The sequence below is a fragment of the Misgurnus anguillicaudatus genome, chromosome 2, assembly GCF_027580225.2.
Source record: "Misgurnus anguillicaudatus chromosome 2, ASM2758022v2, whole genome shotgun sequence".
Classification (NCBI taxonomy): Eukaryota; Metazoa; Chordata; class Actinopteri; order Cypriniformes; family Cobitidae; genus Misgurnus; species Misgurnus anguillicaudatus.
The window spans coordinates 23733687-23750289 of record NC_073338.2 but is presented as its reverse complement, the minus strand read 5'-3'; the positions used below and the strand labels follow the sequence as shown (position 1 = coordinate 23750289).

At 37.0% G+C, this 16603-nt stretch overlaps 1 protein-coding gene across 1 annotated transcript in view; it reads left to right on the top strand.

The window, feature by feature from the left end:
- The first annotated feature begins 10788 nt into the window (after window positions 1-10788).
- kcnb2a (potassium voltage-gated channel subfamily B member 2a) overlaps window positions 10789-16603 on the top strand; it is a 32179-nt gene continuing 26364 nt past the window's right edge. Inside the window, 3 exon segments of the mRNA XM_055202030.2 lie at window positions 10789-11240; window positions 14655-15191; window positions 15194-15312. Of these exon segments, the coding sequence (XP_055058005.2) occupies window positions 14744-15191; window positions 15194-15312 (567 nt within the window). The 5' untranslated portion in view covers window positions 10789-11240; window positions 14655-14743.

The following is a 16603-nucleotide window of genomic DNA, read 5'->3' as shown; positions in this document are numbered from 1 at the left end:
ACCGACGCCATTGCCTCATGAGGCAGCGAGGCAACAAGTCAGCTGCCTTGAGTTTTCAGACGCAGCCATAATCTCACTCTCAGAACACATGCGGACTGAAGCGAGAAAGCGCTGGCACGACGATTATGTCACAATCGCGATGTGCATTGAACTTATAAAAAAACAATTATAAACATAAAAATAAACATTTTCTTTCGTCCCTTTTTCACATATTATACCTTCCAACACAACATGGAGGGATTTTGAGTGAAACAAAAATAAAAATAAACATTTTAATTAATACCTGCTATAATAACACGAATGAACAAGAATGAACTGTGGAGTGTGGACGGCCTATAGGAGAAGGCTCTAAAATAATTTAACATGGTTTTAGAATATATTTTAAACAAAATATGTTGGCCTATTTTGATATTTTAGGCCTATTCCAATGCAAAAAGGTGTCCAAGCTAAGCTATAGGTTCAGGAAACGATTTTCTAGTTCGTCATTTTTTCAAAAAATATTTAAAAGTGTTTTTTAATGTTAATATTTAATGTTAAACATCTATAAATCAAAATGAATATGGAATATATTCCGACAATTTAGGATATGATGTTTGAATTTTAAAGTCCAAAAATAACTTATTTTGACACCGCCGTGCCAGGAGGCATGGCAAACTGAAACAAAACTTAAGATACAAATTACATTAACAAATATTACATGTAAAAAATAGAATTAAATGAAACCCATGAATTGAAAGGTCCACTAATCACCTAACTCAAGTGATGTCAATAAAGTTTCCATGTTAGAATTTAAAAACACAAATCATTTTGTAATTTGTGTAACTTTTTGGACACATTTATTACTTTGGCCTAAATATCTATATATAATATTTGCCATATATCTATAAAGTATGCTTAATCAACGGCCCGGCCCAGCCAGAAAATCGAAACCCTACTATGTAGCAATAGGCTCAGCTGTACTTTATGGATGGGAGGGGCAAGTGAGTTTTTAAAAGAAGACATAGGTAAAGTGATCTGCAGAGCAGTAACCTTCAGTAAAAGTTTATCAATGATAAACCTTAAACTTAAACCTTAAAATATCAGAGCTCAATACGAAGGATTTTTGGCCAAAAAGTAATCTTAAAGTAAATATGGATTCATCTTTTTCACGCAGTTACAGTTAGTCAGGAGCAGTGAGTGACTTTCTTTTCTTCTTTTGTTAAATTAATTAATTATTTAATTATTTTTTTAATTAACTTTAATAACATACTTCACGAGGTTAGGCTTATTATAAGACCGAATGCAAAACCAATTGTTTACTTTGAAATAACTAAGACAGTTATTTTGACATATGCGCATTTTAAGCCAAAAAGACGCGAATACAAAGTCGTTTTGCCCTGGCTGTGCACGCGCGCTTTGGTGGGTATGATGCGCTTCGTGCTTTCAAGTTCAAATTGGCAATCTGGTCTACTTTGAACTAATAATCATAGCCTATAAAGATCGCCTCAAGAATAAAAACATGGTGTTGTGGTTTGTTATGAAAAGAAATGCAAATCTTAGACTTTATTCAGTCCATAATACAATTAGGCCTAATAAACATTCCAGCTATACTACGCTGAAATCATGTAGTATTAGCAATGTACGATTTCACTTGTATCATTTAAAAGAAGACATTCCAAGCATTATGTAGACATTTATCCTTGTATGACAAGCCTATCCGTTAAGTTACAATACATTTTTCTGACGCGTTTCTAAAAGAAAAAGAAAACAGAACGCGGGCATGTTTATTTTTTAATTTGCGAAAAGCATAACATTCAGTTTTTATTTGGAGTGAACACACACACACAAACACACATTCTGGTTTCCATGTTTTGTGGGGACATTCCATAGACGTAATGCATTTTATACCATACAAACTGTATATTCTATTCCCCTAACCTACCCCATTCCCTAACCCCAACCATCACAGAAAACTTTCTTGTACTTCACATTTTCAAGAAACATCATTCTGTTTGATTTATAAGCTTGTTTCCTCAAGGGGACATCAAAATGTCCCCACAAGGTCACAAAAACACTGGTATTCCTATCTTTGTGGGGACAATTGGTCCCCACAACGTGATAATTACCAGGTACACACACACACACACACACACACACACACACACACACACACACACACACACACACACAAAAAGACAAGACACTTTAACGTTTTAAATGATGCATAAATTGTATATGTCCAAAATCTGCAGAGTAATCTAAGTCTCTTTGCACAGTGATTGAAAAAGAAAGAGTTTGCGCCGTGACCCAGGGAGGGGTACACTGTAAAAAATCCAACTAATGAAATGTTGGACGGGCAAAAATATATAAGTTAAACCAAGTTTTTTGTTTGAGCTAGTTGAGAAGACATATTATTTTAAGTCTAGATAAATCTGTGTTTTAAATATTAAATTAATGGTTATTTTCAAATCCAGTCAACATTCAGAATGGATTGTGTTGACTGAACTAATTAAGACAAATCAGGTAAATATGTGGACTTATGACAGCTATGTTTCCTGACAACAAAATGCTCATAATATTACTGTTATTTGGTCACAAAATGTAATTTTAAGAGTTGTTCAGGCCTGAATGTATGTGCTTAAAGTTTAAATATGCGGTCGGTTAATAAAGATAGCGTCTATTTAAAAATGTGCTCGGACACTTTCGGACATAGATGAGCTCCATATGAGCTCCAGAAAATCACAGACACTTAAGCGCTCACACCCCGCCCAGCGCAGCCTTGCCTCGGCAAGCGCATCAGAAATCGACTGCTGGCTCTGATATCTCTGTGGTGTTTAAACGTGATTGAATTCATTTTAATTTCTCATACTTAACAATGAAAGGGTTATGTTTTAAATCATATTTTAGGATTGCACTTAATTGATATCGCTGTTGAGTGATGTTTCATATCTTTTACATTTGTTATAACCGGACTGCATGCGAATTTGAACTTCAGAGCTGAAGGAGCGGGTGGAGAAATAGTCCCAATATCATAACAATCTTAAATAAAACTTCTAAATATACCCGTGTGTGTACCCGTGTGCGCGCGCGCGTGTGTATGTACAGGGCCAGCCCAAGGCATAAGCGAACTAAGCGGCTGCTTGGGGCCCCGAATCGTTTTTACAATTAAATAACTTAAACAAGTAATATAAATGAAATAATGAATGAATGAATGAATACGAATGAATAAATAAATAATTCATCACAAGAAAATTTTGATTTCTCTGATTGGTGGGAGGGGGGCCCCCAAACAAATTCTGCGTAGGGCCCCCAAGAGACTCGGGCCGGCACTGTGTATGTACAGTATGTGCGTGAGTTTTTAATTTAAAATGTCTTAACTTAACTCGGAAGGATCTGAATCACAGGTCATTTCATCTGAGATCATTCCGCATGTAACAGCCGGAATCACTCACTGTTTCCCACAACGACACGAGTCATCAGCCGTTTCCTCAAGGGGCCCGTACCATGAAAATGGTTAAACAAACTCAGGGTTACAGGATTAGTTTCAGGTTGACAAAACCAAGCCAATGTGCAGGCCTTGCTGGTAAAAGCTATTTTCATGGTACCCAAAACCCAGGATTTGCACAAACTAATCCTAAACAAAGCTGGCTAACCAACTAAACCAGCTTCATGGTATAGGCCCAAGGTCACGTCAGGTAAGTGTTTGTAAATAAATGTTAATTTTAGACTATATGGCAAAGACGCAAATACTCGACGTTTTTGTAAACATATAAGTTATATAAAGGTGTGTTATGTTATGTGTCCGAGTTAAAGTGGAGCTATTTTAGTTAAGATAATACCGGACAGGGTTTAGGACTCCGTCTTAATTATAATTGGGACATTTTTACAAACAAACCTTATAAAATACAATACTGGCGTGCATTTTGAGACAAAACAATAGCACTCATATGTTAAGAGATGTCAGTACTTTAGTCAGTGATAAGTCCTGTCCGAGAAAACCGCCCAATAGTGTTTAATTCAATTACGTGTGATGTCTGAGGGAAATTTGGCAATTTTAGGGTATAAAATCTTTCACCGTCAAGCTTTATTATATTAAACATGTTATTTATGTATGTGTGTGTGTTTATATTCCTCTGTTTATTAAACCAGAGCGGTGATGATGTGGAAGAGGCAGACCAGAGGGCTAAAGAAAGTCTCCTAAATGGCCCTGCAGATGTTCTGACTGACTTTGGAGTGCCTTTTGGACTGTTTTATGCCCTCTATTTAGAGAAGACTTAATTCTATATGTTCAGTCTGTATGATAAGTGAATAAAGCTTTTGTTTTTATGTGACTGAAGTTAATTATTTGTTAACCACACCAGCATAAATTATTTGATAAATAATTTAAAAAAGTTTCTTAAAAATTCCCAAATAATAAATATTAATTGAAATAACACATACAACATTGAGTAAATACTTAAATTTTAATTGACAGAGTCTTTGCTGTAAGTTTTTAAAGATTCAACTGATTAAAACATTTTAGTTGAAGGAACTATAAAGCTAGTTGAGCAAACATACTTTTTTATATTTGAGTCAAGTTTGGGCCAACTAAAAAACATCAATCCAGGTAACACTTTGGAGTCAGAAATTGAGTGAACGTAAAATTTCTGTGGAACTAGTTACTAAAAAATAATTCATTGAGCCAACAATTAATTTTTTACAGTGTAATATTCTTAATGTTTGTTTTTAACAAATGTGCTGCGCTGCCGCATGTCAAAAAATAAACACGCCGGTTAACAGAAAGTGAAAGTAGTGCATTAAATTTGGTGTGGCCAGTCACATGTCAGGGGGGTCCAGTGCCACTCTGGACACCCCTCTGGCTCCGCCACTGCACAGAGCACAAGTCTACGTTCTATAACCAACACATCCCCCCATTGAATCTCTTAGACCATACACTTATAAGTTATATTTGGAAGGCCAGGAATCAAACCTGACAGGTTGCTTTTAGAAACGCAGTTTGCGGTTTTAAGTTACTTTAGTAATGTGGGTGGATCATTTGAAAAGAAAAAAAAAAGTCCACAGAAGACTATTTTCAGCATACTAAGGGTGTCAGTTCAGGTTAGAGTGCTAGACATTATTTCCTTTTATAAGTATAATAATAAATGTTCTTTTGTGATATTAAAATAAAAAATGTTTTCACATAATTATAAGTCACTAATTTATCATAATTTCTGTGGATATGTGACAAAGTTGTATCAGTTATGTATGCAAAAGATGTTTATTCTTTCTCTTGGTTACTAGGCCTACTAGATTTTTACAGTAGCAAGTTACAGTATAACAACTATTTAGCCCAACAGTTTATTAAGATATTACAGTGAACAGGGCACATGCTGTAATGTTTGTGTTTTGGTGATCACAATGATAAAATATTGACATGTTTAATAGAATAAAATAATATAATACATTAATAATAATAATAATAATAGTCTCATGGTCTAATGTGCACATTTACTAAGGTTACTAGAATCTTGAATGAAATTGATTCTGTTTTGTCCTGATGTAACTCTGTACATTTTTACAGGTGTAAAAGTAAAATTTGAAGAATATTTTGTCCTAAATACTTCAGAGAGAACAATGACCCTTTAAGGTACGATAAATGACAATTACTTTCAAGTTTGTACAAGGCCCCCTAATGGCCTTCATAGGGCAGAAATCTTGTAGCTTTAAAAAAAACCTTTAAACATTCTTGTTAGCTTGAACCCTACCCAATACACTTGTGATTAATCTGAAGTGAAGACAAACAACGTGTTTAGCTGGTTTAGATATTTGTGGTTGGAGCTGGAACTGTACCAGTTTCCTTTCAATTCAATTCAATTTTATTTATATAGCGCTTTTCACATTTGTTAGTTGTTTCAAAGCAGCTTTACATTGTTAGAGGGAGGGGAAAAAACAGAAAAAATCGACAGACAATATAAGTAGCAAAATACAGCGGCTATAAATAAACTTTACAGGCGAGTGTATATACCTCTTACACTCTGAGGCTATTTTGGGGATTTCCACCTGGATTTGGCCTACCCAATTTCAAAAGCTTCCCATACCCACATGCAGAGGTGTACATACAAAAGTTTGGAAACCCTTTGAAATTACATAAAGCACGGTTGAAAGTGCTAAACATGGTTGTATGTGTTGTCAGTCCTCTAATAAACACAAAAATAAATAGGCGCTTTTTGATGTTTTTTTTCCTAAAGTTTGTATTTAAAAGTGTATAACTCTATCATAAATTAATCTACGCAAAAGTTATTCTATTCCAACTGATGGGAGGAATAATACCATTTTTGTATTTAATTTCCGCCTAAAAATATTTGAAGTGTCCCCACAACCACATACAGTGGAATAAATGCAATTTCTTTATATAATTTTACAGAAAACCCTTTGAAGTTACATAAAAAGCTGCTGTTTGTTACAAATATTGTTTTGATGAACCACCACATTTTCTTTTTTTTTATGTTGTTAACACAGTGTATGAAAGTGAATAACTCTGGTTCTGTGTGCTCTAGCAGACTGCAGACAGTTCTGGTTGTTACCAGCAGCAGACAGTAAACACCCAAAAAAAGAATGATCTCTTTAGCAAGTCGAATTCAAAAGTTATTCTCATTTTACTGAAGGGTTTGAAAATACATTTTTCATATAAAAAACTTTTTTTGTTTTGCACATATAATAAATAGCAAGGGATTATTAATGCACACAACCAAAGAAAATGCTGTGAATGGACTCATTTTTTAGAGTAGGACCTAAGAGAAAAGATGGTGTAGCATTTGTGGCTATCTGTGCTATCTGAGGCAGTTCACACTCAAGTTTCACACACGTTTACAAAAGAGGATTTTTTACCTCATTATTCATTCGACGATTGTTGGATATGTGATGAAAAAAAATAACGATGTAGCCTCATTCCTGACAGTGAGAGCTTTCATTTGGTATAAGACTTGCCCATGTTTGTCATATTTGAAAAATATGAAATATGTGAATATTAAATGATATAAAAATGGGGGGGGGTGATAGTGTAAATTAAGTGTAAATAACTTTCATACAGTAAAATATATGTCAAAGTGATGCATATCTGTAGAAATTAGAGATTCTAAGCTTTCAAACAGTATCTCATATGTGGTGCTGGGCCCATGACAGAGCATTAAAAATGGAATATAAAGGAATATTTTATATTAAGTAATAATAAATCATTTTGGACCCGGTACAGGGTCCCAGAGATAAAGAAGTTAATAATGTATCATATAAGAAGGTGCTAAGTTAAGCCAATGTCGGTTGACTCCCCGTGGTTGAAAAAACCCCTATAAGAAAAACCTCCCAACTTTTTTAAGCCTGTGAGGAAAAAAAGTCCTAGGAGAGAAAAAAACATTGGGATATATACATATATATATATATATATATATAAACGGGTAAGCAGATTAAACGGGTTTGTCGGTGGTCGTTGGTCAGGCATCGCATGGGCATCACGTTGAAGAACAGTAGATCAGTGATGTGTTGACCTCCATGGCAGCTGTCTGTTTGTCTCAATGTCAATGATGAGAAAGGGAGAGAGAAACAAAATCCTATTAGCGTAGGGGCCGTTCGCATGTAATGCAAGTGTCGCACAGTGATGTGTTTTAATATATGCTCGGTTCCAGACAGGCTAGCTATTGCAGCATTAGTATATTACCCAGACGAGTTATCTGAATGCTTTGTTCCGTACAGGCTAACTATTGTGAGATAAGTACATTTACTAGACAAATTATGTGAATGCTTTGTTAAAGAAAAAAGTCTTAAGTTTAGATTTAAAGTGATCGACTGTGTCTGATTCACGGACATCAGTTGGCAAATCATTCCAGAGCTTAGAGGCTAAGTAGGAAAAGGATCTACCCCCTTTAAACACTTTTGATACTCTAGGGATATAGAGACCAGAATTTTGGGACCGCAGTGTACGTGATGGTTTGTATTCTGATATTAATTCTCTAAGATATGAGGGTGTTAGGCCATTTAAGGGTTTGTAGGTGATTAGTAGTATTTTAAATTGTATGCGATATTTGATGGGTAGCCAGTGTAAAGATGCCAGAATTGGGCTTATGTGGTCCTTCCACCATGGCATTTAGTTTGCATGCAAACAGCCTGGTTTCATTGTGGGATAAATATACAAAACTTCAGGCATAAGACACGCAATTTAGCTAGGCTTATGTCTAAAACAAGCAAACATATTATTTTATACATTTATATGTACATTTACAACATATTTAGTTTTTTAATGATGTATACTTGCTGACTCATCTTGCTCAAACTAATAACCGGCGCTCTTCAGAGACTGGATGGTTTTGAGTTACTCTCATTAATCTCTGATTTTCTTTCAAAGTCTCAGTGATGTGAGAGCTTTGGGTAAAACCGCACCGCCCCAGAGGGTTTCACTGTTACAATCGTTTTGTCTCTCTACTTCTCCAGAATCAACACACAGGACATTATGTTGCACTTACATCTTTTTGTTTGTTTTTGAGGTTGAAGGGCGAGACAGTCAAAATTGGGATCAGACAAATAATCACCATCTGATGGACGTTTTGTTCCAGTGATAATGGTACAATTCAGAAACCATTAAAGGTGCAGTGTGTAAATTTTAGAAGGATCTCTTGACAGAAATGCAAAATAATATACAAAACTATATTATCAGGGGTGTATACTGCCCTACAAAGGCAAAAGAAAGTAACTTCGTTTTTGGTCAAAAATTACTTATTGATATTTTTGAGACATTCAAGACCTCCTTTATTATTTGCATTAGTGTCTTGAGTCAATTTTATGTTTTTTCGAGAAAATAAAAATAAAGAAGAAATTAACTGACAACTGAAACTCACCATAAGTCTAAACTTTAAAGTTTCACACTCTAGCGAGTTAAGGTCTTTTGCCTTTGTAGGGCATTAATAAAGACCTTTTATAATGAACCCTTATGTTTTTATTACCTTAGAATGAGACATTTTAATCTAAATAAACAGAGGGTCCCCTAACACGGAAGTCACCATTGTGTGCCGCCATGTTTCCACAGAAGCCCTTAATGGACAAACCTTTTTTACGAAGCTGTCTCTGAAGATGACATGTTTGTCTGGTGGTGGCTACCATAGCTTCTCTATAAGTTTTAAATGCGATTTGTGAGCAGCTAACTGAGCCATTGGTTGCAATTCGCAACCTCACCACTAGATGCCACTAAAATTTACACACTGCACCTTTAAGGGGCTGGACACACCAAAGCTTTTAAGCCCGCGGCTGGCGCATGTTTTCAATAGTTTCCAATGGAAGCTCTGCGTTTTTCAAATAAGTCATGCAGCTAGCGGTTTTTCTCTGCGCTGAAAACCGGCGCCTGGCGTTTTTTCCGCGCTCAGCGCTGAGCACCGAGAGTTGAAAAATGTTGACCTTTGGAAGAAAAGCTCCGCTCGTCAATGTCAGTTCTCACGCGGCCGTCCAATCACAGTGGAGGTGGGGCGGGCCAAGTATCACTGCAACCAACCGTCTCACAGCTGACGTATCAGAGCTACCAAAGCGCTTAGCTGAAGAAAGTTGGCACTCAGTTGAAAAACAGCTGACATTCGGCGTTGTCCAGGCGTTTTCAGCCGCGTTTAAAAGTTTTGGTGTACACAACCCCTAAATGTTTACTAGCCTCTAACAGCATTACAATCTGATACACAACATTGACTAATAATAAAACAATATTCAGTATTTCCACACAAAAAAGTGACACAGTAATTCTTTTTTTCCAAAAATTTCAGGAACAAAATATTTATGTTTTTAACATTACAGAGATTTTTTTATTTAATGATTTTTTTAATGAAGGGAATTTTAATTGTTGGGGATGACTGCTGAAAACTTTGCACTTGACCTTTCCTTAGCTGTGAGTGTTTGGTTTGCAATCGAAAACCATATTCACTGTATTTTTAATGAGTTCGGCACTATTGAGAGTTTTAAAAGCTCCAAAGGCACAGAGAGAGAGAGAGAGAGAGAGAGAGAGAGAGAGAGAGAGAGAGAGAGAGAGAGAGAGAGAGAGAGAGAGAGAGAGAGAGAGAGAAAGAGAGAGAGAGAGAGAGAGAGAGAGAGAGACAGACAGGAAGAGAGAGCCTGTTGAATATCTGTTGACAGCCACATACTTTACATTGTATCCCAGACAGGAGAAAGCTGACAGTAAGACAAATTGTGATGGAGGGTGGGCACATGTGCACACTGCAAAAAACAAAAGGACAATATCGCCCTCTAGTGGTCAACTGAAATACGCCAGTGGAACTTTATCCTGTTGTTTTATTATTAAAATAAATAGCGGGGACATTGTGTATAACTGTGTTCTTGTGTTTAACATTTCAGATAATCTACCGATTAATTTTGAAATTAGCTGTCATTGAGTTTTCAAAAGCTAATGGGTTAGTGTGAAAGGTCTGAGGATTTTAAAATTGTACATTACTATTAGTGGATTAATCTGATTAATTTCTCACAATTAGTAGGCCTAAGGCAAACTTATCAGTAATCTGATAAGTTTGCATGAGAACATTTAAATTAATCTTAAATTTCGCCAATCATTAAGCTACATACAGGTTGGGTCTTTATTGATCTCTTTGCTGATTAGTGTAAAACTGTCCTACGTCATTAACAATATATGATCAAATGAATCAGCATATGTCGTACTATTTTGACATTTTATTTGTCATCAGATTCCAAAAAATAAAACGTTAAAATGAAAGACCCGAGGAGTATTTAAGGGTTAAATGAAATAAAAGTAGCTTGAAATGCTCTGTTGATATGCTCCAGATGTAGAGTCAGCGTTTTTCATTGTGTCATGTTCCCACCTCATGTGAACTTGCTATGATCACTGACACTGATTCTTCTTGTATGGGACGATGGGAGATGATGCTGCTATGTGCTATCCCTGCTGCTGATGTACTGTACAGCTCAATCCAATTAGGCTTCACCTCCGGGCTGGGATGATGCACTCCAGCTCAGTCGATGCTCCTCGCTCGAGCTCCACGCGTGACACCACTTATCTTTATAACATTATCATGGCTTCGTGGCGAGAATAATCCACACTTTTACTGGTACCTTTTTACTTCATTTGCACGAGTAGTTTGTGAGCTTTACATACGAAAATGAAGAAGAGCGGCTGTCCGAACAGGGCTTCAACTAATGCATCTCTTCCTTAATCGGATGGAGGAGGAAATAAAAGGCTGATATACTTGTTTTAGTACTTGCATATAAAGAAGAAAAACGGAGGAGAGGTAAGATCATAATTTAAATCGCCTTAAAGATCGGTATATCGCAGAAGATGGTGCTATCCGAGCGTCGCGTTTGTTTTCATCATGTTCCAAAACTCCACGCACACGCGCGTGCCACAGCAGTTTACCTACACTTTTACCAGGTGCACAAAAATAGGCTACTAATTACGGATTAGACGGTTATCGTGAAATACCACAAGGAATTATTTTAGGCATAAATACCTTAAATACGAAAACGAACGGTTTTAAACCCTCATCCTCCTAAAGTAGCTAACAATTTGTTTTTTTCGTAACGGACAAACAAACGTTTCCTATTGGTTAGCCAGGAAAGTTTGCTTAACGTTCTCTTTAGGTTCCCAGAACGTTACGCTAATATATTTTTTGCTCACGTCTTGTGAATATTTTTTTCTCACTTGAACTTGTGAGCTGATTTTTAAGATAGAAATGAGTTGCAATATTAGGGGGCACACCAACTTAACCTTGTGAGGATAAGGCATAAGCTGCTGCGGGATAAAATGGATGTGATAAAGTGTTAAAGCAAAGCAAACTTCACCACGGAACAGTAGCCTATAGTTTCGGTAACATCGCAGTGTGCACATTATGAAATGTTGGCCTATATAGTTTTCTCTCTGGTTGGAAGTTTTAAATAGCCGGCTGTTACGAAGTCTTTTAAGAGCAGGAAATAGAAGTCCGCTAAATAGTCCTACCGGGATTTATCATCAAGACATCCTTAAATACTCAATCGCATTATCGTCTGTCCTCAGAGCAGAAGTATAGCCAGCTTGACATTTAAACGCTCCATAAGAACAACACTGTAATTGTCATTCAATGGTTTATCTATACATTTGTTTTTCTAGATCTGTGAATCTACATTATGACTGTGAAAGTCATTGCAGGTGGTTTAAAGTGTGTATTGTCTGTGTTAAACTCTTAAAAATTTAAGGAACTACACGATGCCATAGAAAAACCATTTGGTTACATAAAGATATACAGCTTAAAAATAAATGTTTTTTTTTAGAATTTAACATGAACTTTGACTAAAAGGTTCTTTGGGGAACCAAACTTGGTTCTTCTATGCCATCGCTGTGAGGAACCATTTGTAAAACCTTCATTTTAATGATTGTAAGATAATGCATCTTATACCATGGGGCTGTTAAAGGAAAACACCCCCGTTTTTCAATATTTTAATATGTTCTTATCTCAACTTAGACAAATGAATACATACCTTTATTTTTTCAATGCGCACACTTAATCTTTGTACAGCGCGTTGTGAATGTGTTAGCATTTAGCCTAGCCCCATTCATTCCTTAGGATCCAATCAGGAATGAATTTAGAAGCCACCAAACACTTGTTTTCCCTATTTAAAAACTGTTACGTGAGTATCACAAGTGGACGACGTTAATGCCAGGTGTAAACGGTGTTCAAAACATTTTGAGCTCATCCACTTTCGACCACTTTCAACCACATTCAGAGGTAGTCGAAACCCCTTTAGATCGGATTGCTTTTGTAGTGTAAACTCACATGTGGTTGAATGTGTTCGAACAGCCACAGGAGACTGCCTTCTCTCTGCCCATTTATCTTATCCAGGGCCGGCCTCAAGGGGGGGCATTCGCGGGCCGTGCCCCCCAAACAGGTTGTTGTGGCCCCCCCTACAAAGTTTTTTATTAATTTAATATATATCAAGAATAATTAAAATAAATTTAACATTGAATGTTTCATGACTTTTAATGTAATCAAATGAGGAAAATATAGTTGATATATGTTTTATTTAATTAAAATAGACCAGTTTCTCTGATTGGTTGTATTCCGGCGTCTCATGCGTCTTTACGTGTCTTTATGTGGCTATAGACCGTTAACAGCATTACGACGTGATTATAGTAAAACGGCTTTTAGGACGCGGTGTGCCCTGCGTTATGAAACCCATTCATTTCAATGGCTTGCGCGCCGCGCGAGGGCGGTTATTGTTGCATCGAGCAAAGCGCGAGCGCAGCTTGCACTCACGCCGCGGTCGAAGTTCAAAAAAGTTTTGCGCATAGTTTGTGGTCTTTTGCACTTTATACGGGAAATGAGCTGACAGTCTGTACCAGTTGTATGCCACATGCCATGTGCCCCCCTGTTAGTTATGGTTTGGCGCCGGCTTTGATCTAATCTGAGGTACTAAACACAATGTTTTACGTCTTTTCTGACTTCTGGCGTGAACACACAGTGTACAGTGCTATTTTAGCTTTTAATTGATAAAATATAGATATTTTCGCGTAGTTTCATTTTGCAAGCGTGTGAAAGTTGTGCAATCTTATTTCATCAATTGCCCTGAAATATCAGAGAAAGCTCTAACATATACATGTACAAAACCCTGTGCAGCATGTTTACTAACAACACAAGCAGCGGACTCCGACATAATATTAGTTCACGTCCATTTATCTCATTATTACTCCCACTCGCATTTAAATTACAGCAGAGAGACTTGCCCACAGACCATCTCCTCAAAGTAATCATGACAGAAGCGGTCAAAAGTGGACAAAAGAGACGGATTAAATACCAGGTGTAAACATGATGTGTCTCTTTCGTCTACTTGTGATCCGATAGATGAAAACACATCTTAATACCAAGTGTAAACAGCCCCTTAGTTTACCTCGGCGCCTCCCCCTCTCGCTCAAACTTCCGTCAATATTACTGTGCCTGAGGTCGAAGTGCTGCAAATTAAGTGCTCTTCCGCCATACAATATACAATATGCAAAAGTCTTTAAATAGGGCAAAAACATGGAAGTGTTTGGTGGCTTCTAAATTCATCCCTGTTTGGATCCTAAGGAATGAATGGGGCTAGGCTAAATGCTAACACATTCATGACGCGCTGTACAAAGATTAAGTGCACGCATTGAAAAAAGATAGGTGTGTATTAATTTGTCTAAGTTGAGGTAAGAACATAGTAAAATATTGAAAAACGGTGGTGTTTTCCTTTAAATGCTTTATTCTGATTGGTTGAGAAATGTTCCACGGGTATGCATTATTTTTTTGATAAACGCACACCTGACCTGTCAAATGTCTTAACCACCAGAGCCATGTCTGTGGTAACTGTGGTATAAGCGGAATAAATGAGTCCGGTCCGCTTCGCGTCGTGCCCCATTACCACCTTGGTTGTGCATTATTTTCGAATAATTAAACGTTGTCAATTATTTCTTACATAATCCTCTTCCTTTTGTACATCGTGTGCTGTACGGCTGGTTTTAGCCTAAAAAGTTTATTGGTTTATTAATTTTTGGAGCTAAGGTTCAATATAATAATAGTGTGTGGTTGCTGGTTCTACAGAAATGCTTATTTTTGGAAACTTGGAATCCACGTGAAGATTTATTAATTAATTTTTAAAAGTTCCATAATTTCTGTTTTTCAGTTACAGAGTTACATCTTATTTCATTTCAGGTGTGACCATGAAGGGCCTTGTCTGAGGTGGATTCACCACAATACTCCTTGTTGGCATCTTATATAGCATAGCATTCGAGTAGCACATTATGGCAGAGAGGGCAAACTTTGGGACTCAGAAAGTCTCAAGGCCGCAGGGCTCGCTCCCGCCGGAACCCATCGAAATAATCCGGACAAAAGCCAGATCCAGAAGAGTCCGGATCAACGTGGGTGGACTGGTCCACGAGGTTCTGTGGAGAACCCTTGACCGCCTGCCACGAACGCGTCTGGGAAAACTTAGAGACTGCAACACCCATGAAACCTTAATGGAGATCTGTGACGACTACAGTCTGAATGATAACGAGTATTTCTTTGATAGGCACCCTGGTGCCTTTTCCTCCATTTTAAACTTTTATCGGACGGGCAAGCTGCACATGATGGAAGAGATGTGCGCTCTGTCTTTTGGTCAGGAGCTTGACTACTGGGGCATTGATGAAATCTATCTGGAGTCATGCTGCCAGGCACGCTATCATCAAAAGAAGGAGCAGATGAACGAAGAACTGAGGAGAGAGGCCTTCGAGAGAAAGAAGGAGATCAGGTGGACACGGGCTGCTGTCCGGATAAAAGGCAGAAGCTCTGGGATTTGCTGGAGAAACCAAGCTCTTCTGTGGCAGCCAAGGTAGGCCAAGCACATGGCCCATGCATGCACCATGCACAAATATCTAAGTATACCCAATAATAATTCCTCCCAGAATGATGGCAAAGATGTTTCCACCAAAAACAACAAACCAGCACTTCAATTTACCATATGTAATTATAGTGCAAATATTCAATATAAAATGGATTATCAGATTGTCTTACAATGAATAATCAAGGGTAATGTTTACAGTAAAAACCCAAACTTGCAGTGACATGATGAAATCTAAAACCCAATGAATTTATAAATATAACAGAATCCATATGCTCTTTCCTGGATGTCGTGATTGACGTATTAGCCCAGGGGTTCATACTGTATCACAAAAGAAGGTGCATATTTTTTATTGGTATAGTTCTTTGTATGGCCACACTAGAGGAAATTTGAATGTTCTTGGAAACCTAGTTTGAAACTATTTTGGCTGCCAATTTTAACCGAGATGTGTGTCTGTTTATGATTTTTATTTTTGCAAATGCTGAGGATCGATATGGATGCATTATGCAATGATTTTAATAGCACTTACAGTTTGTATTTACATTTCAGTGCTATTCTGTAAGCAATAACAGTATGGTGGTCATATTTAATCTATTGAAGAAGATATTGCTTGTTAAATAACAATGTTATCATCTAGGGAAGTTTTTGAGGAATTGTGCTTTCTTACACATTAATAGAACGCCTTGCTACCAATGCATTGATGGAAGGTTGTTGAGAAAATTGAAATGGTTTTTCACAGCTGCTCAGAGGGCTTGCCTTCACTCAGTGCCCAGTCCCAATGGCACTGATCGCCTACTTCCCAGAATACAGCCAGGGAAAGCAGTCAGAAGACCCATTAGTGAAATGCTTTAATGTACAGGATTTTTTTCGTGCCCTTTGGCTCGTGAAAAAAGAAGCTTTCTAAGAGGGAAATAAGAAGCATCCTGAATAAACAAAGTTAAAGAATACATTTAATAAAAGAAAACTTATAGGATCCTGATAATGTTAGTAATAAAAACTCTATCGGGAATATTAAAGGATTATTAAAAAAAGTTCAGATAATTTACTCACCACCATTTCATCCAAAAAATTTTCTTTGTTCAGTCAAGAAGAAATTATGTTTTTTGAGGAAAACATTCCAGGATTTTTATGGACTTTAATGGACCCCAACACTTAACAGTTTTAATGCAGTTTAATATTGCTGTTTCAAAGAACTCTAAATGATCCCAAACGAGGAATAAGGGTCTTATCTAGCGAAACGATTGTCATTTTTGGCAAGAAAAATAAAAAATATGCACTTTTA